At 39.1% G+C, this 27497-nt stretch overlaps 1 protein-coding gene across 1 annotated transcript in view; it reads left to right on the top strand.

Moving 5' to 3' along the window:
- Nucleotides 1-26752, top strand: part of LOC106963989 (guanine nucleotide-binding protein G(o) subunit alpha-like) — a 68777-nt gene extending 42025 nt beyond the window's left edge. The window contains exon 4 of the mRNA XM_015059194.1: nucleotides 26212-26752. Within this exon, the coding sequence (XP_014914680.1) occupies nucleotides 26212-26373 (162 nt within the window). The 3' untranslated portion in view covers nucleotides 26374-26752. The remainder of the gene's footprint in view (nucleotides 1-26211) is intronic.
- The last annotated feature ends 745 nt before the right edge of the window (nucleotides 26753-27497 follow it).

Raw genomic sequence — 27497 nt, 5'->3', positions numbered from 1 at the left:
GATCGGGAGCTTTGTCACTGATACCTGATCTAGAGTTTTTATCAATATTAGAACCGATATAGATCTTAACATCTGATCAGTTTCTCCCTAATTAAATGTTTAAACCTCTCTGAATACATCGGTAGCCTTAGAACCAGTCTGCCTGATTAGTTCAGTCCAAATCTGAATGAGGGTCAGAAACGACTTCCTCTCCTGTATTTCTGTCGTGTGTGTAAAGTTGGAGTCGGAGGAAAAACCTGACTGTGTGTCTAATGCAGCTGTGGGGCTTCAGATATCACCGACGCTTCATCAACATTTACTCATTACCAGCATTTTACTCATTACCAATCACTATGAAATAACTTGTGGCATTATTACCTACCTGTGTGTGTGTGGAGGTGGATGGGAGTGTTTGCACACTGCTTTGGCATTTGGAGGGAAATCAATGTCCTGCTGACTACCGCTGCTAATTGAAGGTTAGCAGATAGCATCAGCATGTGTCTCTTCTCTTTCTTTCTGTCGTTCTCCTCCTCTCTTTGCCCTTCTTTCTTCCTGTCGTCGGTCGATAAAGCCGTATTTTTGTCCACTGTAACTTCTTGTGTTTTAATATTTAGAAAGTGAATGTTTTGTCCTGGTTTGTGTGGGATATCATCACACCTGCAGCTCCTGTTGCATGAGAATAAGAGTGATGCAACTGGAGGATTCCTCACTTTAAAACCTTTCACACAGTTTGTTTTAGAAACTGTAAATGACTTGATCATTTCTGTCTAAATTAAAACTAGAACCCAACAACGATGAGGTGAAAGGTCACTTTATTCCAGCAGCTCACCATGATTAGTTTGTTCTGGGTGTCCTACATTTCATACCAACCAGCTGCTTTATGTAAATTATTTACATTCATACATTAACTGGAAATTCAGGAAAACAAAAGCTTGCAAGTTGTTTTTATTTCTTTATTATTTTGTTGCTGTCCTGAATATTACAGTTCAACCCTGACTGTTTAGGTTTTCATGTGTGTGTGTGTGTGTGTGTGTGTGTGTGTTTGGAATGTAAAGCCAAATAAAAGTTGCAGCAGAGTAAAACTGTCTCCATTGCAAAAATGGTGTCATGTCAACCCAACATTGTGTGTGTGTGTGAGTGTGTGTATCATATCTGCATGAAAACAGCGCACTCGGATGGTAGCCGATTAATTCTTAGGTCTGTTGTTGCTATGGTAACAAGGACACCTGAGAGAGGAGAGTGAAGGAGTGGGAGAGTCGAGAATGATCAGTGCTGATGTGGAAAAATAAAGATGAGGGAGGGAAGTGAGAGAAACGGACGGATGGATGGATGGATGAGGCAGCTGACAGAAAGGAGGGCAGGAAGCACAGTCCTCCATTTTGAGCTTGTTAGTGAAAAACATAGACACCCTGTCCCCACTGCTGGTCCACCTCCTTCCACTAATTCATCTCTCTTGAATTATTAACTCCATAAAAAGCTGCATCTGGCCGAACATTAATAATTCATCTCTAAATGGGGTGTCCCCTGCGTTCGCGTTTAAGGTGGAGTTTGGGCTGGAAAACGTTGCGTTCACATGAGAAACATCGATGTTGTCCTTCATATTTTACGCTTTGTGTGCCATTTTTCTCAAAGCCTTCCTGCTTTAACCAGTTTCATTTCCTGTCCATCTTTTTATCCACACATTTAACAAATCCTGTCAACGGCTTCAACTGGTTCTGCAACTGAACTAACAATAACACCTTTCAGACTGAAATGAATTCAGATTGTTGCACATTAATTGACCAGAGAAATGACTAATCAGTCTAGCAGCTCAAACATTTGTTGCTTCGTTACAAATAGCAAACTTAAATGTTGGTAACTGTCTGCAGTGGAGGTGTAAAGATTTATTAAACAGTTTGGATCAACAGCTGTGACGTATTTAAGTTTGCAGCTATTACAGGTGGCTGATGAAGTTTCTGATTCACAGCTTCTAATTTGGTACTAAATTAAAGGGCTATTTCTGTGTTTATAGCTCTACTTGACTGCATCTCATCAAAATCTTGTGTATTTAGATTAGTCAGACTAACTGGATAATTATGCCCTGAACGCAGCATTTCCAAACTGCACATTCAGGTTCATTTTCCCTCTTCTATTTGTGACAACATAAAAAAATCTGGACTTCCAATTCTTACTTGCCCTAAGACACACTTTATTTATCAAAGCTGGACTGAAATATTCCACAGTGATTACAGATGTTTTTGTGCTTTATAAAACCTCTACATAAAACATGGAGCTCATACAGTCTAACTTCAGTTTAAACCCTTTTTCACAAAGTTAGTTGTTCTCAACGTAAACCCATTGCTTCAGTACTGGAGTGCAGCCCATCGGAACACCGGCGTCACACACGGCTGTCATGGCCGCCGTGGCCGTTGGGTTTGGCTTCAGGGTTTAAACCCAACAAGGAGGCGTTTGATCCGTCCTGATTTTTCCACACAAACCTCCCTCGCTCTACCGCTCCACTTCTGTCTGTGTTTCACTCTCAAGTGCTTCTTCTCTTGATAAGCTCTTGGAGAAAGACTCCAATGAGTGTGTGCGTGCGTGCGTGTGTGTGTGTACATGCGTGTGTGCGTGTGTGGTGACATAACATGGGCCCCAATGTGTTTGGACTTTTAATGAAAGGCTTGTTGGAGGCTCCCTCTCCTCTTATCAAGCAAGTATCCTTCATTTCCCTGTTTTTCACGTCTCCCTTTCACTGTCGCCTAGTCTGTCTTCTCTCTGGCCCTCCTTTTATCTGTCTTTGAATCATCCCTCTCTTCTTTAAACCAGGGATTGAAAAGAGAATAAAATTTATCCTTGGAGAGTGTCTGCACACTCAAACATACTGCATGTTATGTCTGAGTGAACAGGTTCTTGTTTTCAGAAGGGAAATATTCTGGAATCTGTTTTCACTTGAATAATCAAACTGATTTTTCTGTAAATTATGTGAGTGCTGCAACATTACTGTTCAAAGGAAGATAAATAAAAAAATACTCTTATGATGATGTCTAGATAAATTTTACCAGCTCATTAGAAAAACTGCAGATCTGTTCAGGTGCAACACAGATCACAGAAAAGAAAAGCTTAGCAACGACTCTGCCTCCCACTTTGTTTAGGAAATACAAGAAAAACAAGCATATTTACAGAAAAGTGAATTTATGGGGTGATCCAAATTCATTTTCAGTTTAATACATTTCAGTTAAAAGTCAGAAATATTTACACTTATACATAAATTGGGATAATCCTGTTTTTTTTTTTTAAGTTTTCTATTTGATTTAAATCCACTGCATCGGTGAAAGGAGGTACAGCACATTTTTTCTTTATGTGTGGGACTCCTTAAAATAAAATAAAATAAAAAACTGCAATAGTCAGATCAGACCTGAAAGAAAACAGGAAATCTGTGTTGGAATGTAGGAAAATCCAGGCCTGTCATGATAACAGGTTTTGTTGGATGATAAATTGTCTTGGAAGTTATATAAAGTATAAATATAAAGGTAATGTCATAATAAGTAAAACAAACCGAACCAAGGGCAGAGCCCTGAGGAACACCATCATTTACACCAAGTGATGAGGAATCATTATTCACTTCTTTCAGAGAGACATGAATCACGCCTGTCTAAAGTGGCACTTATTTGCAATTCAAACCAGAGTGGGGCATTTTTTACAGAGCTTTTCAAACAGTGCAACATTGGTCTTGAATGTATATTTAAAATCCTTCCAGATTGTTCGTTTTTATGTTTTATTTGCAGAGTATGAATGAGAATCCACTAAAACAAACCAGCAGAAGATCCGACTGTACAGCCTGAGACGGTGTTGCTGTGATGCTGAGGGTGACGCACACAGGAAGTGCTGCTAGGTAGAAGAAGAGAGCAGGACCTTGTGCCTGCATGTTTTGTCTTTGGATTTCACAGCTATAGTGCATCCTGTATGCCTCAGCACTGACGTTCCCTCTGACCGCGGCGCTCGGCCCGTAGCTGCTTCGCTTCACTATTCTTCATCCTTACACCTCAGAGAGAGAGAGAGAGAGAGGGAGCAGCTTGAGTAATAGGCAGAGTGGTGAGAAAGAAATGGAGGAAAATGGAAAGGGAAAAAAAAGATGGAAGATGTGCTGTTAAAGCGGCTACTCAGTCGAGCAGCAAGTCCATCACCACAGCTTTCTGGTTTCGTACTGCAGAAAGTTCAGCCTACAGGGCGCTGACAGGAGCACACACACACTGTGCGCACACACACACACACACACACACACACACTACGCACACACACGCTTTATGATGGTTCAGTGGGTGTTAAGAGCAGCATTTCCTGGGTTCAGATTCCAGCTGTTCTCCTACAGTATGTAGGTTTTCTCCAGATACTCCTTTTCTCCCACAGTCCTTAGCCATGCATGTTTTATTCTCCTTCATATCTGCTGTTAAGCCTGCCGCAATAAACAATTAATTTCATGATAAATTAAAATGAGCTTGATAATTTCCAAATTTTGTTTACAAGATTACAATCCATTTTTTTTATGGTTTCAGTTTTAAGTTGTGTTTATTTCTGTTTTATTTATTGTTTTTGGTTGTTTTTGTTTTGTTTTGGATATTTAGCATATCTTGCAGTTCCAGTGTTAAGTGTTCTTCAGAAAATTAGAGTTTATTGATCTTTGAGAGGGCAAACTTGTATTATTACACCATTATCAATATATTACTTGTAAATAGTCTCAAAACAACAGTATTATTATTTATCGCAATAATTACTGGGAAGATATCTTATTTTTTCTTTATTATGGTGACAGGCCTATTCGTTGTGTGAATAGTTGTTTGTTGTTCCTGTGATTTGTTGGTGACATCTGCAAGGATTATGGCGAAACCAAAAACATATTGATGGACTGCAGCTGCTGAGCCATGCTAAGATTTTGATTTGTGGAGTTAGAAAAACCTCATACTGCTCTACAATAAATTCTGCAAAGGTGCAAAATATTTCCAAATATTTTTGATCAGTGGAACAAGACATTTTAACTTGTTTCAATGACCAACAATTTGTGCTGGGCGCTGACTGTCTGGGTGTTCAGGTAGCAAAACGAAGTGAAATAGTGATATTGTTTTTTAGGAAATGATTACCGTTTCTTGCCATGAGATATTGATTGTATTGGTTCTTTGGATGTAAAATTAAAAAATAAATGTACGAGCAGCTTTCAAGCTACCAAGGTAACATTTAAACAGTAGCCACAGTGTTACTCCACATGCAACATACAATTTAAACTTGACAATAAAATTTTCCTGTTTTAATTTGGTTACCAAAACAATTTCTTTCAAAATCAAGAGAAAGATAATTGGCTAATAGGATATATTTTTTTATTCTTTTACTTACTTTGAATTTAGAATTTGCAAGAATTTCTTTAAACTGTACAGAACAGGACAAACTTTTGGACATTGTTGCCTGGTCCTCCTGACAGAACTGCTGTAACTGGATCAGGTTTCCAGGCCCATCTCCAATGTCATTTCATCTACTTTAAGAATTGAACATGTAAGTGAATCTTCCTCAGTGCAGACAGAACATCTGCATAGTCTGAGTTAAAACTCTCATGCCATGGCAACTTATAAAGTCTTAAATGGTGGGGCGCTAGCTTGAGATTAGATTATATGCTACAATATCAGATGTTTAGAAATACAAGGCTTTAGAAAATTGATGAACAAAACGTATAAACGTTTGGTTTCAAAAGAAATAAATACCCTTGTTGTCACTAACTTATTATTGCCTTAAAAATGTAATTAATCTCTCAAATTTTAGCTTAGCATCATAGAGACACTGACCTGTTTTCATATGAACAAGACTCACAACATGCATTTCATTCTGCCTGCTGTTTAAGCAAAAGCATTAATATGGTTCATTTTCTTCCACCATCTCACATGTGAAAGCCTGCTCTCTCTCATGCTCAGGTTGTAACTGTTTTCAGGGACCTGCATTTACAATCTGACCCCATCAGATGCAAACAGTTACATAATCACAGCAAATAGCTGCTCTTCTGGGTGAAATGTCACCAGCTACGACTTCAGCTGGTAAGAGATGACTTAGTTCAACCAAATTACCACATACATAAATAAATACACATAAAGATGATCGTTTTGTTTTACAAAGGCAGAATCAGCAGATATGAGACTCGGTACAACATGTTCTCGGGATGAGTTGGCGCACACCCAGGCATATCCAGGCAGGGCTTGTCAAGCGTCCTTGTGTCCCTTGTGATTGAGCCTTCATGTGTGTGTGCGTGGGTGTGTGTGTGTGTGTGTGTGTGTGTGTGCGTGTGCGTGTGTGTGGGTTGCTATTATTTATAGTTCAATGAAGCATCAGACCTGAATGTAGTGGGACGGTCTGTGCTTCCACTGCTCTATGTGTGTTTGGCTGTGAAAATAAGATAATCTAATTTAACAGGACTTCTTTGTAATGGCCGCAGCGGCCTAAACATTGCACGCACACACATACACACACATACACACACATACACACACACGCCCGCCCTCACATGCCGCCATAAGACTTGAAGTGCTTGTGCATTTTCTTGGCTGTGAGATGCAGGATGAGGCTTCTGCTCCATCTCTTTCCCTCCTCTGGGTGTCTTACCATTCACTTTCCTAAAAGCCCCTCTCTGCCAGTCTCTAGGATACCAACCAGTTGCCATGGCAACCAGGCTCGCAGCCGCCTCTATAGAGCTCTCAGCCTGGCGGTCACCTGACCAGCCATCTCCTTTGCGATTGGACGCTGTATTTTGGCTTCGCCGTTTTGCATGCAGTTGGCCGGAACGGAGGCCCCCCGATCATTTTTCTCTCCCGTCATTTTCATACCTTTAAGTGGATTTTCTTTCTTTGGTCCCATTTCTCCATCTCTGCTGCTCCTCTGCACTCCTCAACCCCCACCCACCTGCCTGTTAGCAGGCCCAGGAACTGAATTACATTAGTAAAAAGCTGCAATGGCAACATCCATGTGTGCATCTGACACTTAGGATTTGATTGAAAGTATCTGAGGCAACTAATCTGTTACTGCAAGGAGATTAAATTAAGTGGTGTTTACTGTATTCACTCTGAGTCGTATTTTACATGTTCCAGAGCCTGATCAGCCTTAATCAGTGTTTCAGATAAACTGAGCTACTTTGTGCTCTATCAAAAAGAGCACGGCTAATCTTAGCCCCCCTTCACAACAGTCTCATGACTCCCTGGTGTTTGACTTGCAGGTTGAAATTAACTGGGTTTCTTTATATAAAAAAGCTGCAGATGACTGCAGCTTTGATTTTTGTACAATTGCTTGCTTGTGTGAGACTGCAACTAAAAGCTGGAATAATTCTCAGTTTTCTGGATATTTACAATCAAACATTTAACCAGGTCTGGTCATACTTCTGGGTTTTCCCCTTAACTTTCAGTAAGCAAGAAAACTTCTTCAGGTGCTTTAAGATGAAACTCAACAGACTTAAACTGCCTTTTAAAAGTTCACTCAGTTTTCTATATATTTACTCAATTGAGCTTAAAATGTATTTAAAGAACGTTTATATTCAGATGAATAATCAGACATGTCATTGAACATTTTAGACTACAAGTCTAGAAGATAGGCAACATAAAAACAGTTTTAAAGCTTTTAACCATTTTTAGTTGATCCTTAAAAATAATTATAGAAATTTATAAGAAGCATAAAATAGTACCTTTGTTATATGTCATTGTTCCCTTTATTAGTTCTGAGAAAAGCGGCTAATAAATCATGAATTATTAGTCAGGAGGCCCTGTCTTTTTTCACCTTTGCGTATTTGTGTTGCGTTTCTAAGAAGCATGTCTGTATCTGATTCGTAAAGAAACCATCACTGTTATCCCACAATGGATTTATTACACATTCAAAAATTCCATATTCTATGTATGATGTTACAACTCAAACATTATAATATTTAAAGGGAATAACTGACATTCATGCAGCTCACTTTTGTGTAGGCTGACAGATACAGAACATGCTGACTCGCCATTTTTCTGTTTATCAGGTTTATTTCATTCCAGCCATTACTTCATTAGAGCGTGTGTTTCCAATAATGTTGCATTAAGATGACAAAAACTGCTTCAGCAGTGTATTAGGGGTAGAACAAGACGTTGAGTCACATTACTATCACAGCGCAACCTATCAGTAGCAACTGGGAAATGTGAAATGTACTGCAGATCATGAGTGGTTAAAGAACTGTCCAAATGTCTAAAGAGATTCAAGAAGTCAGAAAAGAAGACTTTGTATTTGTTTGTTGTTTGTGGCAAAATCATATAGCAATAATGAATTTTGGCAGCAATATTAAACTGTTGTTCCGTCTCGTGAGCTTAATATTGTGTCTCATCTCTTCTTGTGAGTTTTGTGTATCATTACACCCCAACAGTACATACTGCCAGTAAAGTAGGTCAGCACACTGATGCACATTTACTCACTCTTGCACCTGCACCACATGCAAATTGGCTCAAGTTTGTACATTCACATACAGATGCACTTTCCCACAACAGGTCATACTTTGAGAATCTGCTTTCCCACCAAACTGACCTACTACATTAATCACTTTTACAGCCCAATGTAATTTTGGAGAAATACATGCCACGGCATGCAAACGCTCCATCTGCACTGATGAGAATTTGCTCCAAATCACCATCTGTTTACGCAGTTGGCTGATGGATGGGCACTTTTTGCTTCTGGCATGTTGTCTGTTCATTGCACAAGTCTTACTTAAGTTTTGATGATTTGTCTGGAGTTAATCTCATGAAAGTGAACCTCAAATTTACATGTGCATGAAATGCCACTGATATGTTGCAACATCACACCAGTAGTAAAGGAACAAGACAGATTCTATTCTGCAGCAATTCTCCAGTCCTAATTCAGGGACAGCATTAGGACTGTAAGATTTTACAATAATAAAAATTCCGTAAAATTAAGGGATGCGTCACAGAATTTGACATTTCACAAAATTTGTTCCCCGACATTCATGTTTCTGGACTGTGGGACTCCACTTGATCGATGTCAAAATTACCAGCATGAATCACTCAAAGTCCAAATTTTAGAAGCTGAAATTTCACTGAGGCTCCATAATTTTTCTTGGAAAATGGGTTCACTTAAAATGTATTTTCATTATAATGCTCATAGTTCCAACCGTACAATAAAAGTGGAAACCAAACATAGATTTGTCATTACTGTGTGACGCCTGTTTGGTTAGGATCAGCAGGATCCAATGCTTCCTGAGGCTGCTGGGTAATCAGAAATATCTCCTGAGTGGAATAGCTTCCAGGACTTTTTTAACCTCCCACCTCAGCTGCAGCTCTGATGAGTGAAAAGATTTCTGTCAGGATATCAGTTGGCAGCAGAGTGAAGATTCACTCAAGAGCTACACTCAGACTCTGACCAAATACCTAGATTGTATAAATGTGATAAAGTGATAAATAAGTGGTATGACTTATTAGCATATTGTTTCAAACATAACCCACTGTTCTGAAATAAAAACGGTGGCTTATCTGGTAGAGCTGTGTACATAAAAATATGCCAGTGCTGTTAATGTGAAGCCAGTTTTTAAAGTATCCAGAGATGCTTTAAAGCATAAAGATTTAACATATAAAGAACAGTCTGCAGAGAAACAGGATTCACATAAATAATATCACCTAATGGAGAGCATTTATTCTGTAATATAAGCTTGTTTCTTACATTTATATCTGGATGCTGAGTTGCTTCTGGATTAGGAAGTGAAATGAGCCAGTGGGTTTTTCTGCAGGTACTTTATTCACATCACACAGGTCACATGATCAACACCCAGATTGCTGCTGGCATAAATCACAGAAAAGACAACAGGAAGTAGATGGAATAACACGATGCCCATGTTTTTTAACTTATCGCATAAAAAAAGGTATTCATGTGTGATTCTAATTCTGCTTCTTATTTATTGGAAACACTGCATGTGAATTGTTTTTTTTTTTTACATTAGTGGAATATTGACAAAGTTTTGCATTCATTTGTAATTGAAACAGCTACAGAAGTAGAGAAAGTTGTCTGATCTCATGTGGCATACTAAGGTGTAGTGGACCCAGTTAGATAACCAGTTGGTACTGGTTATCTATGATGAGTTAAACAGTTATTTTGTCCTTCTTCCCCTTTCATTGTTTTTGCTGCAGTCGTTTTGCTAAGACATGCAGTCTGTCAGTCTCTGTTGATGCCACATTTTAGGTTGGTAGTCAGTGGTGGTTCTGGGTAGATGATGCCCAACTGTGAGACACAGATTCCACAGCAGAAAACCTTCTTTCAGGACCTGTCAAACCAGAGCTGTTAGGTTTGCCTTTAACTGACTTTTGCCCTTTCACTCAGATGGTCTGCTTTGTTTGGGCTGGTGAAAGCCAACCTCAACTCAATCAGACCAATCTGGTTTCTACCGACCTCGGGCCAGGAATCGAACCCAGAACCTTCTAAATTTTGTTTTTACTTGTATATTTATTGTAAATAAAACTTGCTCTATCTAACAGTAAGCTGCCAAACCAACAGCAAACCCGTTTCCCTGTTTACAGATGATCATTGTTATTCCATATACTGTAGATCAGGGGTCACCAACTCCAGTCCTCAAGCGCTACCATCCAGAAATTTTTAGATTCCCCTCTGCTCCAAAATGTCTGAATTCCCTCACTAGCATTCATTCCTCTCAGCAATAGGCTGGAAACGAGTAGTTTATTTGATCCAGGTGTGTTTGAGCAGAGACGCATCTAAAAGTTACAGGATGGTGGCCCTCAAGGACTGGAGTTGTGACCCCTGCTGTAGATATTTGCTTCCCAACTAACATGTTTCTTATGAGACTTGATGTTCTAAGTACCTGCTGATGTAAGATGGAGCTCGGCTCAGTGACTGTGTCTGATGACGAGTTGTTGGTTTGAAGCATCACTTTGGGGCAATAAATAAATCATTAGTGGAATCCTGTAAGCCTTTTTCTGTGTTTTTTGCTAAAAGCACCACCTTGGCTGTGGTACTTCAGGTATCTTACTAACACGCTCGGGCTTTAGGAACAGTCCTGGAAATCTGAACAGGTTGCATTGCCTGAGTCCTAGTCTGGCAGGCGCAGAACGCAGCTGTGAAAGTGGCTGTGAAGCAAAACGAAACGTTGACAATAGCAGAAGGAGCACATCCTGTGCAATTTTTGGGTGTGAAGGCCTTCTCTGTTGCTCCTGTGATTGTTCAACTCATTTCCTTGTCCTCTTTGTCCTGTTTTTTATCCTTCCTCTGCCGAACTCATGCACCTGCTGCTACGGCTGCAGGACAAGACACTCTGTTCACATCTGGTTGCAGACGCTCACTCGGCTCTCAAACTCAAAATTTCTACTTCTCAACTGAGTTTCAATTGTACAGACAGACAGTGGAGATCACTGTCTGATGAGAAGAGCCAGAAGGACATTATCAAACAGCAGAGATGTCTGGTTAATGTCAGCAGACTGCTCCCCTGGGAAAACCTCTCTTTTCGATGACATCCTGTCCTTTAATACAACCAGCAGGACCTTCCCAGTGGCTGCTGTTTATGATGCAAAATTCACTTTTTGCACATTTTTATACTTCCATTTGGGTTTCTGCTGCTTCTAAAAACAGTCCAAGTGTTTTAAAAAAAAACACCCAGCCATTTTTTGACAATAAGTTAATGTTTTACGGTGCATGGAAAACGAGCCATTTCAAAAACTTCTGGAACGTAACGTCATAAACCAGCGAAACCCAGCCCATCACCTAACAACCAAAGTTGTGTTCCAGTCCAGCACATTTGGTCAGCTGGTTTTTCCACTGCACAATGACTGCTGGAAAAAAAACAAAATGTTTTGTTATTGACTTACCCTCCAGAAACCACTTGCTGCATTCATGTTGGTTGTGCTTGAGGCTCCACTTTTACATTTCAAAAATGCATGATTATACTAAGACCTCATTGTCTAAGAATGATTTTGTGTCAAACATGTAATAAACATGTTTTGTATCGTCCATAAGTCTTATCCCTAACCTGATCAAGGAAGCATAATAGGTCACCTTTAATGCCCGCTGAATGCAAACATGTTATTTTAAATATAAGTTGATGCATTTCACGTAATTGAAATGTTAAAGCAAATCAAACATTTGACCATATGAATCTCAGGCATCTGCAAATACACAGCTGGTGTGTTGATCTTGCAACAGGGTGAAAACAGCTGCTCACCATGTGTAACGGCGACCATCGACTGTTCATGTGAAGATGTGAACGGCTCAGTCTGTAAAGCTCAGAGACGTGTTGAGTTCATGTTAAGCCAGCTCCTGCGGACCTGCGGATGTGATTTTCAGAAGGAGGTGACAGCTGGAGCTAAGTATAGAGGAAGTTGGAGAGGAAACTGACAGTGAGTGACAGAGGAGCAGATTGGATGAGAGGCTGATACGCCGTCAAGAAGAAACCGGGAGAAAGAGTTGAAGGAGATGTTGGGGTAAAAAAGAGAAAGGAAAACTGAGAAGAAGAAAATATTCCTCAGTTTAATACATTTTTAAAAGATGAAGGTTGATTGTTGCATCCTTTGCAATCCATTTCTCCCTCAGTCCAGATTACTAAAAACAGTTTAGAACTGCAAATTTTAAGATGCTTTGAAAAATAACAACTTAGTTTTTGTTGAATATCTACTATTTTACATTTTTAAAGAACCACCATTTAATTTGAGTTTTGGGTTTTTAAATAAAGAAAAACAAGTATATTTACACATTTTCATCTATAGGATGCAGTTATTTGTCAGAAATGTTTCAAGAATAAAACAAAGAGCATGTTTTAAAAGTATATTACTGGTATGCTTAGTGTCTGTTGTGGACATCTAATGAAAAAATGGAATCTGACTGAAAAACTGCTAAAACCTTTGTGTGTTATTGTGGCAATTTTCAAAACCATTAGATGTGTGTCTAATATTTAGCCAGTTATTAGGAGCCGCTGGTGGCTCCGGGTCTGCAGGTTCTGCTACAGATCAGTACCAAGAACGACTCCTTGTGTTCTCACAGTGGGTCAGGAGTCACTGAAACAGGTGGAGGAGTTTATATGTCTTACCTGAGTTAAACAGAATGGAGATTCTTTCTCAGTTTGGGACAGAATCAGCATCTCTGGAGATTCTGATTCTGTCCATCATGGTGGAAATATGAACTGAGCCTGAAGGAGAAGCTGTCCTCATTTTGGTTATTACCAGATTGAATGTTTTCTTCTTTCTTTGATGTGATTTTGTTCATTGTTTGCTCTATAACAGTCAGTATAGTGCAGTAAATGAACCTGACTGTACAGCCTTTTACTATGTTTTAAGTTGAAATTAGTTGCAGATTTCTCTATGGAGCATAACTCCTAATTATTTGGTAAATCTTTCCCTATTAGGGAGCTTTTCATAGAGCATATCTACCACGTTAAAAAGTAAGAATGTGACTTTGGAAGCTGAAACAGCCAGAAGCAATGCTGCTGGACTTGGTGCTGATTGGCTGAACCGCCAAGAACAGAAAAAGGGAGACTGTGGATGTCAGCTTGTGTGTTGGTGGTAACTGTGTGTGTTGATGCATATTAAGGTGCAGTTGGAGGTTTTCACTATTCTTGTGTGACTGAGGTCCCTAATCCCTGTGAATCCCAGCAATGAACTGTGTTGAACAATCTTTTTCCCCAGACTGTTCAAGTTTGTCCTCAACTTTATTGAATAGATCTGTTTTTGTTCACCTCAGATTACATTTGAATGTTTTTGAACTTGACAAAGAAAAGGATGTAAATATCTGTCCTACTTAATTAGCACTTAAATTTGCTGAAACTTTTGACAATAGCTGCGTCGCCTAACGCTTACTAACGTTGATTTAAATTAAAAATAAAAGCAAAGCAAACTCCCACCGATAATTGGAGCTCATTTCGTGTATTGTGTGGATGTTTCTTTGTTGCATTTTGTTTACATCATATTGCAAAGAAAAAAATTACCACATTTCCAACCGAAAGACCCAAAACCACTGAAAACAAACCACCTCCAGAAATATGCAGGCCGATCACTGAGATCAGCTTTTTACATGTAATAGTTCACGGAGCTCACTGTCTCTCTCTTTTTATCTATCTATCTATCTATCTATCTATCTATCTATCTATCTGTCTATCTGTCTGTCTGTCTGTCTGTCTGTCTGTCTGTCTGTCTGTCTGTCTGTCTGTCTGTCTGTCTCTCTGTCTCTCTATCTCTCTATCTCTCTTTCTCTCTCTTTCTCTCTCTTTCTCTCTCTTTCTCTCTCTTTCTCTCTTTCTCTCTTTCTCTATCTCTCTTTCTCTCTTTCTCTATCCCTCTCTCTCTCTTTCCTAAGTGGTTTGCTCAGCTGCAGAATAACGGGCCAAAGATGAAGCGCCTGGAAGTGATATAATACCGCATAGCTGGAGATCTTTAATAGGAAACTATCAGGCCAGCATGAGATGGAGCAGACGGTGGTTAGAGAGAGAGAGAGGAACGGCTCCTGTTGGACTTTTTTTCAGGAACCGTTGTTGACAACGACACATGAAGGTGCTGCTCTGTGTGTATTAATGTGTGTGTGTTTAAGGAGTGGATGTATTCCAGACAGCTGTCCTGAGCCAAAACACTTTCTATGCAAAACATTTTTCACTGTCACTCAGGGTGGTGGGGGGGCGGAGGGCGTCGTCATGACGGCTGAAGGTGAACGGCTTGTTCATCATTCTGGGATGTGACGGCGCTCGTCTGGTTTGGTGGGAGTGGGTTTGATCTCAGCTTGTAGGGGAACACACACACACATACACACTCTCTCTGATGAGTTTGCTTCATCTAAAGATGACTTGAAACCTTTCAGTTTATAACCAGCAGCAGTTTATTCAGGCTCAATCTGATGTCTAAATACATAAGTTGTCAGAAAGACAAGTTCATAAATTTAAACCTGAGATGATAAAATTCTGATTCAGAAAAAGAAAGCATGACACCTTGTAAATTATTACGTAATTAATTTGTTTTTATTCACTGTTTCTCTTGTCTTATTCTGTAACATTTAATTCATAATTTAAAATTTACATTTAGCTTGAAAATTTACCAGAAATCTACATTTATGATGCATCATTAAATAAAAGTGAAGAACAACATTTTACAGATTGGAATGATTTTTTTTTTTACCTTATAAAACCAAAAACAGCATTTTTTTTTATTTTTTTTTGAATCACTGGATCTATGGTGGGCTGTGAGGGTCACATTAAGGTTTTACATGCAACACCTTTTCTAATGGCAATAAATGGCAAGAAAAACTTTAGAACTATGATCAGAGTGAATCCTCTCCTCTTTTACATCTTGGTAGCAGTTTTGCAGATCTGCACAAACTTCCATTTTATCCTGAGAACATTTTCCAGCCAGTTTTGCAAATTATATCCAAGAATGTGGATTAAGATTATTTTTGCCCAGATTAGGATTTTCTTTCTTGTTTTCCTCTGACTGCTCCCTTCAGAGGTCACCACCGACTCCGTTTCAGATCCTTCATCTCTGTTTTTCTTGACACCTCCAATAAGCATCCGTGCTCCTCCTGTTTTACTTTTATCGTCTGTTCTTGTTGTCAGGTTTTCCTTTTCTGAATCTCATCTGGATTTGCTTTTCTGAAGTATATTTTTAGAATTCTCTGCAGCCATAAATAAGTTATGAATCCATAAATGTTTGCCCTCCCTGATGCAATGCCAACCTTTTACCAAAATCTAAAAAACAAAAAATACTCTGTGTTTGATGACACGCTGTACTCTGCTTCTGAATGAATGAGTGTTGTCATTGGAAAATTTCATTTATTCATCCTTTCTCCAAAGTTCAGCTTTTACATTTTGGACTCTTTGCATGTTTGTACCAGTTAATTGGGATTTTTCAATACTTTCTGGGATGCAGTTGCAGTTTTCTGTTAGCTATCTCCAAACTGAAACGTTATTCCACGGTTTTGTTTTTACACATTTCTGATTGTTTCCAGTCAAGGTTGAAATGGATAATTCTACATTGACTGAAGAGATTATCAAGATCTACAAAAACAAACAATGAGAGATTTGTTTCTTCTTTAGCATTATGACCACCGTAGAGTTGGATAAACATAAAAATCAAAGCTTTTAAACTGGGAAATCATTTTTATAAAAATGACGTCAAAGTCTAAAAGATGTCCGATGAACATCATGTTTTCATGTCTTAAACTGTCAACAAAACAGCTGACAGAAATAGTTTAACAGCTTAGTTAGTTTGTTTTGTGTTTATCATAATTTTTTTAACTAAGACCTGAACTACCTGCTGGTGTACAGTTGTATATCAGTAGCTGAAAAACTAGATGTAAGAAAACATAATTAAGATAGTTTTGGAGCTGATTGAAACGGCAGTGACTTCAACCGGTTTATCGTGCCCTAATAATCCTGATCAATAACTGTAATGGAGACTCAATCAGCACAAAGCTGCACTGCAACACGGATCTGCATCCCATGAATGCATCCTTCCTTTCCTCCACGCTTTGTGTGCACAACCACAACTACATACAGTGAGTCTCTCCTCTGTGCTGCTGAGTGTGAGGCTGAACAGCAGTTCTTTTTTTCTCGCTGTCTTCCCCGCCCTGAGTGGATTTTAACTCCCTAACAGCACATACTGTACATTCCCTACATCCGCCGCCTCCGTGGTCGGGGATGGGTGTGGCTGCAGGGAGCTCACCCAGGGTGGCAACAGTAAGGGATGGCACACATGCTGACGGGCGCGCACGAGTCTGAGAGTAAGAGCTGCTGAGGCGGACTGCAGGAGGGCTGAATGCCGATGAAATATTTAATCGCTTTTATTATTCAGTAACTGCCTGAGAGAACGAGGGGGAAGCGGGGGGTGAGGGAGGTCGTGCGCCCAACTCCGGATGCTTCTCTAACATCTCTGTCTCTGATGTGAGTCGGACAGATTCATCCTAGGATTGGAAAACAAAGGAAGAGGAGGAAAAACAGAGGGATGGGTAGATGGAAGAGGGGATGCAACACAATGGATGGGAAGGATGAGAGAGAGAGAAAGGAGGAGGAATGTCGGACTATCTCACCATCCCGGGAAAAGAGGAGGGTTACCATGGCAACTGCAGCCGAGCGCCACGTGATGCAGAGGAGGGAGGGAGAGACGGAGCAGAAGGGTGGGGCATCTCGTTCCGTCGGCAGACAGCAGAGGAGGAGAAAGAGGAAGAGAGCGGGAGGGAGGGGACGGGTGTGAACAAAATAAATGGTTTCCAGAACCAGCAGAAGACCCAAAGAGTCAAAAAACAGATCACAAAGGAGGTTTGAGTCACAGAACAAGTTGCTCCAAAGGCTGGGTTTATTTTTTTACAGTAATCCGATTGGCTGAGGAGTCCCCTGGCGCTGTTAAAAAGCCAGTTAAACTCATTTATACGCGTCGTTTTTACTGGATGTGAATGATCTGGTTCTGTTCTTCAAATGTTCCAGTTACTCAGTAAAACACACCAGAGGAAGAAATGGCTGACAAGTTAGAAACACGAAAATAAAGTTCCAGACAAAAATGAGATGAATGTCTGATGACAGGACCTGCTGATGAAGGCAGGCGGTTATTAAACAGATCTAGATTCGTTCTATATTTTATTTTAAATCTTTTTGGGGGAATTTTGTGTTTTTCTGTTTCTAAATATGACCCGATTGTTTTTGGAAATCCAAATATATTCATTATTTACTATTTTGCTGCACGGTCTGTTGATTCATTTCACTTATTTCTTTTCAACAAAGTCTCCCAAACAGATCTGTTAATTGTTAAAATGAGTAGGAGTTATAAATCAGTTTATTTATTTCACATATATCATAAATGTGCCTTTTAAACAGTGATCAACCATTTTAAGTGTCCGACCAAAGTACCAAAATACGGGTCTTTGATCTCGAGTCCATTTAGAATCTGGACTCTGGTGTTTTCTGTTGCTTTTTGAGTATCGGTTTATTCATTCCTCAGTGGCTTTTCACAAACTTAATGTCTAAAAGCATGAAGCCTGAAAAACAAAATAATAGTTTAGAGAAACCAAGTTGCTTACAGTGGCTTAAAGAAGTCGATTGGGTCGGGTTTCTGACAGCTGAGCTGCGCTTGTTCTCCCTGGAGACGCCAGGAATCGACTCCAGACCACAACTGGTACAGAAAGTCACGTTGTGCATCTTGTGGATCGGGTCATGACAGGAAGTACGAAGACACGAGTATGGGAGGAAAACTAAATGACCCAAAGCTTCTCAAGTTATCAGGATTTTCCTTGAAATAAACTGAGGAGAAATAAACACTTCCCCATAAATGAAACGTAATGTATATTAAGATATATTTGGTCTTTTCACTTTAGTGTTTCTAGGGAGGGTTTCAGATATTTACACCTGATGCATTTGGTTTGCTTTAATCGGACCAGAGTTAGTTTTGCTCGTTGATCTGGACTGAAAACACTCAATTCTGGTCTCGAGCCAAACGACCCGACCTGATCCGACTGTTTTAGGTCGTCTGCTTCCAAACGAACTCTGGTGCGGTTCTGGTGAGAATACAGACCATCCACGATTCGAAGCAACTACAGGAAACTATATCATTCATTTTAATGCTGCTACTGGAATCATACCTAATTATTTGCATTTTTAGGCAACATTCCAAAATTTGAAATATCACATTGCAGTTTTTACACAACAGAAACGCAGCAGCAGGACTTCCAGGCTTGTTTTCTTCCTAGCACTGTAAAAAAAGAACAAGTCTGAAATGTCTGTAAAATTGAAATAAACAACTCATCTTGAGGTGAGTTTGTGCATTGGTGCAATATAAATAAAATTAATTGAACTGAATTTCTACAGTTGTTTAAGAGGAATTATAATTTGAAATATTTTACTTCCAAAATAGGGTGACAAAGATTTCTCTCTCTTGAAAAAGAAAAACTTTTATCAGGTCAAAACAGCAAAACAAGCTCATCTCACTGAAACTACGTATCTGTGTGATCAGAAAATTAGATCTTGTGCCTTGAATTTACAACTGAATGTGTGACAAAAACAAGTGTTGAAAGATATTTGCAGAATTTCAGTTCATGGCTTCATTGGAAAATAAACAGCCGTGCCTTTTTAATATGTTTGAAGAGTTTCCTGGGCTTTGGCTCTGGATATTCAGTGAGTTTGTGGCGCAGTGCCCAGTTCTTTAAACCAAAGCTGGACGCGCACACACACACACACACGCGCACACACACACACACACACACACACACACACACACACACACACACACACATACACACACACAGGAAACTCATGCTCTGTTTCATCTGGTGTCCTCCTCCATTCAAACCCCCTGAAGCCCACAACTTTCAGTCCATTTCAGGCATTGTGTGGCTCTGCTCACACAGGACAGTCGCAGGAAAACGTGGAGCTCCGTTTCCTCCGGCTTGCTGAAATCCGCTCAGTCTGAGTGGGATCAGTGTCCAGCAGAGGACGACTCTGAGAAGCAGCTTCGGCTTTTAGGAGGAACTTGTTGACACATCCCGGTCAAAGGTCACACCACGGACTCTGGCACTTCACCCCCTTCTGTCCCTCTGGGAAAGAAATGTCTTGACTGAAAGAGGCGGAGTCACTTTCTGTGTTTGTTATTCTGTGAACAAAACTGGATCTGATTGTACAGAAGTCAGTAAAATTGACCTGAACAGGAGTTCATTTTTGTTTCGAAGCTGTTAAACAAAACCATATGCACTATGTGTATTTATCTAATTATTTTGAACAAACAATACAAAGGAAAGACTGAAAAAATATAATAATATAAACAGTTGTGCCAATTGACTTGTAATTTTACACAATTTGCTACAAAAATGGCATTTAGAAGTAGTGGTGGGCATTTATCATGATAAATTTCTTATTATAATGATAATTCAGATTTATTGTTGTCATGGTAAAGTTCAGTTAATTATATTTAAAAACCCCTTTCAATGAAAGCATCAAAAAATTTGAAAATACGGTTAAGTACAGGTATGCTTTGTAGTTTAATTATACAAATGGCACTTCTTTATGTTACTGGTGTCCTAAAGAAGCGTATCATACGTGGGAATGTTTTTTAAGAACAGTATTTGTGTTTGTGGGGCTGTAATTGCTGTGACACTGTTTTTATCGTTATCATAATAGAGAGAATTGAGAATATTTTCGACCTCTGAAGAACCATTCTAGCCAACATATTTTCAAATCAGTTCATTTTTTAAGATGGTTTTTATCTGTTTATCGTTTTACTCATTCCATAAATCATCTCCACACATTTATATACAAAAACTGTTTTTGGTTGTTCCCTTGAATTATAACTCCCCTCTCTGTCACAAAACAGTTTTTGCATGTTGAGTGGAAGTTGATGTTTTCTTGCTGTAAATGGTACAATTTTCATTTTTACAGGAATTTCAGTACATTTCCCAAACTTTATGGGTTTTCTGACTGATTTCTTCTGTATTGTACACTTAGGATTTGTACATATTAAGCCGAACTTGCACACAAAAACCCAAATACGGTACAATGAAAGCATTATGTAAAATAAGCAGTGCCTTGTGGTCCATCTGACAGACAGGTGAAGGAAACAGCCATGTTTTCTCATCATACCTGTTAGTGGATGGGACCATAAAAAACAGGAAGCGTTTTGATGGTCAGATTTTTATTTGTTTTTAGTTTTTCCAATCTGTATTGATAAGTGGTGAATGATCCTGTCTGAGTTTTTTACGTTTATGAAGCTGATTATGATGGAATGATGAGACTAAAGCTGGAGAGTAAATTAGCTGAAGCGTACTGACGACAGATCCATCTGGCTGATACTGGTTTATAAGAGATGAAATGGTACTGTAGGGTTTTCGTGCTTTTTCCTTATTTTGCCACAATTTGTACTTTAATGCTTGAATTTTACTTTTTAATCATTTTTTTCCATTACCTTCTTGGGTTTCTGGCCAGAACGGTTGCCTGACAACAAGCTTTAGCTTTAATATTTCACAAATACTAAGTGGAAATATGCCTCCCACATGCGAATCAGCAGCCAGGTGATGTTGCTTTGTGAATTCTGGCACAATATGACTCACTGGCAAAGGTGTTTTTATCACTTTGGCTGATAATCACCTAAAGTCCTAAACAGTAAAATAAATCAATACTCAGGATGATTGCTGCAATAACTGTCTGCAGTTGCCACATCACAGAAGCTCAATAAACCAATCATAATCAGCTAAATGACTTTAAAGCAATGCCCCAAACTGCTGTTTTAAAAGCTTAGAAAAGCAACATTTATAAAGGGTGGAAATAAATTTCTCTACACCAAAACAAACTACTTTGAGGCACAGAAGATGTTTATTTTAATGTTATAAACACCAAATGTACCTTAAACGCATTGATTTGCACAGTGGACACCATCTTTGTACTACACCAGAAGATAATATCTACAGACCTCCTTATTTCTGCTCTTAAGGGTCCAGCCAATCAGCACCAAGGAACAGAAAAGGTGCTTCTGGATTGGCTGCTTTGCACCAAAGTTTCATAAGTTTCTTTTTCCCTCAAATGGTTTACGAAATATTTTGAGTCAGCAGATTTTGGAGTTACATTCCCCTGAAAAATCCACATTTAGGTTAATCTGCAAATACAGAACCTTATTGTTCATATGATAAACATGATACATAACATGATCAGATACTCTGTAAGCTATTAAATCTAGTTTCAGTGAATATGTTAAATGTCTAAAATGGCAACTTTTTAGACATTCAGTTTAAAATGCCAACAAAAACAACTGACATGCAGCGTTTGGTGTCAGGTTTGAAAAATGGCTTGACACAACAGAACACAGCTGAGTTCATCTCTGCCATGATGGGTAGAGCAGAGGAACTGACAGGGGATATGGGAAGGACGAGCAGGGAAGAGACAGATTTGATTGAAAGAAGAGGAGGAAGTCATGGTGAATGTGGCTGGTGTTCAAAAATAGATGCAGAGGGGAAACCGAACACAGCAGGGTGAAACAGGCGAGAAGAGACGGAAAACAGGCGAAGAAACGACAGAAGTTCTGAGGAGAATCAGAGGGGGGGAAATATGATGCAGAGGGAGGAACATTAGAGAACAAAACAAACATGTCGGTGAGCTGGGACGGAAAGACAGATGAAGGACAGAACAATGTTACAGAGGGACGAGTGCAGATGGAGGTCAGGACGGAGGGATGGAGGGACGGAGGGACTACTGATGAGGGACCAGAGGCCCGCTGGCTGCAGGGCGGAGAGGTGACATGTTTGCACATGGAGATGAAGAGGGAAAGACAGGAACGGAGGGAGGAAGAGGAGCGGCAGCTCTGGGTGGATTCTGATGAACCAGTCTACTGGCTCAGCTTGGTCAACTGGTTCAACTGGGACTCATCCTGTCATTTCTGCCACAACTTTCCTGGTTTCCTTCTTTCTTTTCTTCAGTTTTAACTTTCCTCCTGTGTTCGTTAATCTTTTCTTACCTACTTACCTCCTTTATTTCTTCCTTTCTGTTTCATTCCTTCACCTTTTTTCCTTTTCTTGTCCTTCCTTTCTTTTTTCCTTCCTTCGTCCCTTCCGTCACTCATCCTCTAATGCCTCCTTTTATTCTTCTCCTTACCTCTTTCCTTCCTATCTTCCTTCTTTTCTCCTTTCCTTCCTTCAGTCCCACTCTTTTTTCTCGTTCTCCTTTGCCCGTTCACCCTTTCCTTCCTTCTGTTCAGATTAAAGCTTCATCTTGATTAAATCATCCAGTTCTAATTTAAATCTGAAAAGCTATGCTGTCCACCATAAGTAGAGGTTTTGTTTTGTAAAAATTGCTCCTTGGTTTTGAGGTTTCAGCTGGTCGTTATTGAACTTTGTGAGATCATGCAGAAGGTTTTTCAAGTTAAAATGAATAAATGATGTGAGAAGTTCTGCTGATTGTGTGGAATCCCGGTCTCTGGATTTACCAGGAGGTGATGTCAGCGACTTTAGATTTTAATTATTATTATTATTCATTATATTAATTCCTCGCTCATTGTCGACCAAGTCACGATCTGCTGGTTTGTCAAAGAGCTGAGACCTTGGTTCAGAGTGGGGGGAGTTAATATTAGAAGCAGCGTGGCTACCAGGCGCTCCAGAACATAACTGAGGATCTCAGCCGTCACTCAGCCGCATGCTGGCAGCAGATGAATGATGCAGCGCTGCATACTGCAGACTCATCACAGTCATGCACATGTGTTGTAATCGAAGCTGAAGGTGGATCAGCTCCATGTTCATGTGTGCAACCTTCATGTAGAGTTTTATCATCTGTTAAACAACACACTTACAGATTCAGTGGCATGAAACCGTCTTCTCGCTGAAATATGCAATATAAATAAACTTCAGAAAACTTTCTCTGCAGCAGCTTCACTGCAAAAACACAACATCTTAAATATTTTTGGTTTAGTTTCTAGTGCAAATATCTTAGTACATCTGAAATAAGGCAAATCTAACTTGCAGGTAATGTTTCACCAAGATGTAAGATCTTATTATAAGTAAATAATTCCTTAATATTGATTAAAAAAATTCTAATTCTACTTATATCAAGAGAAAAATGTTATGTTAATAGTGAAATACTTTGCCAGTGGAGCTAAAACTATTTAATCAATTTTAAGGAATTATTTATTTAAAACAAGCTAATACTGTATATCTTGAGAAAAAGTGACTTAATGACGATAGAAAGATGCTTTTCAATAAAAGCTATCAGTTATGGAATAATCTTGACAGTTTTTTTGTTTATCTTTTGTGTATATTTGAAATATGTTTGCAATAGTCTTTTGAGTTGAATACTTAATTTTGTTTTATGTGAATAGGAGGCAGATATTATATGTTTATACTTATTTCTGCTTTCATTCGTCTTTTAGTTGTTACATCTATAGTTATTGCTGACTGAATGAAATAAACAATAAAATGAAACTCATAAGTTAGTTTTATTTTATTTTCAGTGTACTAACATATTTACATTAGAAACTAGACAAAAATACTTGTTTATGTTTTTGCAGTGTTCAAAAAAGTCTTGAATTGACTTGTTGAATTGGGAGCAGAGTTTCAGTAAAGAAGCACTTGGAGTGTAATGATGGTACAAACCTTTGTTAATGATCCAAAGGCAGCAAATAAAGTGATGCAACAGAAGAGGGTAAAAGTGCAAAAGAACAAAGAAAACCTGCTTATTAAGCCGTTTACAGCTTGTGGCTCTGATTTGGGGTTAAACTGTGTAATCCATGAGTTCATCAGAGGGCTGTGTTTAAATCACCACAGTGCTCAGTCTGTGCTCAGCTTCACTCACTTTGCTGGTAAATTTTGTAGAATGTCAGACTTCACACAGACCTTGACTTCAGGTGGTGTAATATCAGCCTGAGTGCTGCACAATCTAATTATAATGTCTGGCTATAATTACATTTCCATGAAAATCGGCTCCAGATCTGACACACTATACCGCTCCACTGGCTTCATGCTGAGTTCTCTGATGTAAAGCTTAATGATGTATTGTTTTAGTGACAGCAGTTACTGGGTCTAATGTGGATTTTAATGCATTCCTTAATTGATATTTATCTCCTGTCGCTGTGTTATGTCTTTATTTTGCCGCTGAGCTCTCTGGGTTTCCTATTTCACATTTATAGTAACACAGTAAATCCTGCTGTACGTTCTGTTTGTTTTTCACTGTGGTCTGTAAATCTAAAGCATCACTGACTCAGATAACAGAAGCTGTGTAAATCTGATCGCCTTTACTGCTGACGTTTACATTTGTGTGGGGAAAACGGATTAATCCAGGAATGTTTTATTGTCAAGGAAGCAGAGGGAGGACTGGACGATTACGGAACGATGTAAAATTTCTTATTTTTTTAGTTAAAAAAAATTCTGCTGACAGAAATCCCAGTGTTTAAGCTCTTGTTAGCAAATGCATTACATTTAAAATCTGATTTGTTTTTTAATCAAATTAGCAGAATTTTTTAATTTAAAACAATTAATTTGGCTATGGTGAACTTCTTTTAAACAATTATGTTAAAAAAATAACATTGTGTACAGTACCCTAAAAAGTATTACAGGTTTACCGTGAGAGATTTTTAAATTATTTTAGGCAAAATAACAAGTAAACGCAAAATTGATTTTCCAAATATTTTTTAGAAAATCTGTGATTTAATGGTGACTTATAATTAGTCCTGGAACAGAACCTCCACAGGCGATACAAAACATGGTTTTAGTACATGTTTCTACTGAATAACTCACTTCAAGCATGAGTGGAACTGGACCATCAAATTGTTTCATGGTTAAGTTTGAAATCTGGACAGAAAGTGAATAAAAATGTATCCAAACTTGAATAAAAAGTTTTTGAAAATGTCCAGAAGACCTGGAGAAGTTTTTAATCAGGACCGCTTCAGATGATTCAACGAAGGAAAACGCTTCAGATGATGCTTAGAAGGAAAACGGATGAATTATGGGTGGTTTTAACCTTTAACCCAGTACTGAATGCATCTATTAATCAAGTTTTTTGGCTAGTCATTTCAAGTACAAAACAAAATTGTTTGAGAAATGCTGATTTTAAAAAGAAAATCTATCAATATTGTCTTTTTTTTGTGATGTTTTGCTTCTTCTAACCTAAACCATGAATATGCAGACAGACATCTGTATGTTTTAAGTGTATCAGATTAACACTCTGTTGTCGGGTGTTTGCGATCATATGAGCGGTTTATGATGCTGTGACTCTGTGAGAAGTGCTGCATTGGGGCGTCTTTGTGTGGAAGGAGCCCGGAGCTGATCAGCAGCCTCTGGCCCTGAAGGGAAGCGCGGCCAGATCACAGCTGCATGACAACAGCCTAAAAACAAACCTCCGCCAGGCTGAGCGAGATGCCAGAGCGCTCCGTCTATTTCCAGCCCTCTGGATCTTCTGTATGTGCAGCTTTCAAACAGCCACTTCAGTCTGAATGTCCAGTGTTGTTATATTAGTATTTTTTTTTTTTTTTAAGGTTTGCTCATAATGAAGAGTGATGAAAATAGATGAGGAGTGACGCCTCTGTAAGAGCAGCTCTGTTGGGTGGTTTTGCTCAGTAATAGCACATGTTCCACTGTTTTAAGGACTTATGCCATTTCTTCTCCCTGTTTGAACTTTGTCCTTGTTCTCTGCTATATTTAACACTTCATCAGTTATTATTTGTCGAAGTGAACGAGTAGATGTCCTGCTGTGTTGAGGTGTTTTCATCAGTCCCTCAGAAATAGCTAGCAGCATGCTAACCGGTTGTTTTCTTTTTTGTGTTTGTGTTGCAGGCGGACGCTAAGATGGTGTGTGACGTCGTCAGTCGTATGGAAGACACAGAGCCGTACTCTGCTGAGCTGCTGGGCGCCATGATGCGCCTGTGGGCCGACTCGGGCATCCAGGAGTGCTTCAGCCGCGCCCGGGAGTACCAGCTCAACGACTCGGCGCAGTAGTACGTCCATGTTTCTAAATCTGTTCATGTAGAGTTCTACAAATCAGACGTTAGAGACTCACTGAGGTTTGGTTTAAGGTTTGTTGATACGAGTTTCTTCTTTACTTGTGAGCGCTTTTTGGGTGATGTTTTACTTCCTGTGGTTGCCTTCTTCTGAAACAGTGATTTTGATTGGTTATTCTCCTGTAAGAACTTTGAGCAAGCTGGAACCCCTCCTCACCTGTGGTGGCGCTGTATCAACAGCCTCTGAAGAAAACGGCACTAAAACCTCTGAGGAAGTCAGAGGATTGAGCACAACTTTCTTGTTCATGAAGTGTAAACAAAAATAGAGTGGTTTCAGATTTTAGAGGTCTATGAAATCTCTTTTGTCTTTGGTAAAAGGTCATGATTGCATTTTGTGCATTCTGGGTAAAGCACAAGGCATTACCCAGAATGCCTTGTGCTTTAGTCCTTTTTCTGCTTTTGGAGCAGTCTCTGGTGTGCTTGACGTTCACATGCATTCAAATCGCATCAGACTTCACTCCGAGGTTCTGAGGCAGACCAGAATTTGCTTGTGTGGTCAAACAAACCAGATTTTCTAGACAAACTATCTACAGTTTGATAGAAGCGGATTAAACAGGGCTGATGTAAATGATCAAGTTACTGTGAGCTCGCTGAAGAGAATCGGCACCAATAATGAGGAAGAATCAGGAAATCTAGAAAAAAATGAAAACACTTCTGGTCTTGCAGAAAATCTCAATGCTGAGTAGTAGTTGGGATATTTTATCCTTTGAAAGGACTAAAACTAAAATAAGAAAGAATAGTTTAACCTGCCTGCAGTAAATCATATGAACAATGTAACCAAATGTCATAAGTTATTCATCTCGGTTGTGGTTCGTTGTCTAAGTTTTTTAGTCTGCTCAGATTTAATAACTGCTAGTTGGACACAGAAGAGCTTGTACACATTAAACATAACTTTGCTGTTTGTAGCAGAACCATTTAAAGGTCTGACTGTTGAAGTCATCATTAACTGTTTTGTCGTACAGTAGCATATTTTTAAATCACATATCAGATTTCCATAAAAGAAAATTAAAGGTTCAAATAAGAACAACAACAATAACTACAACAAAGCACATCTGTCTTTGT

Source organism: Poecilia latipinna, unplaced genomic scaffold (genome assembly GCF_001443285.1).
Source record: "Poecilia latipinna isolate Pla-1442-1.1 unplaced genomic scaffold, P_latipinna-1.0 Scaffold1611, whole genome shotgun sequence".
NCBI lineage: Eukaryota > Metazoa > Chordata > Actinopteri > Cyprinodontiformes > Poeciliidae > Poecilia > Poecilia latipinna.
This window is presented reverse-complemented; position numbering and strand designations above follow the sequence as displayed.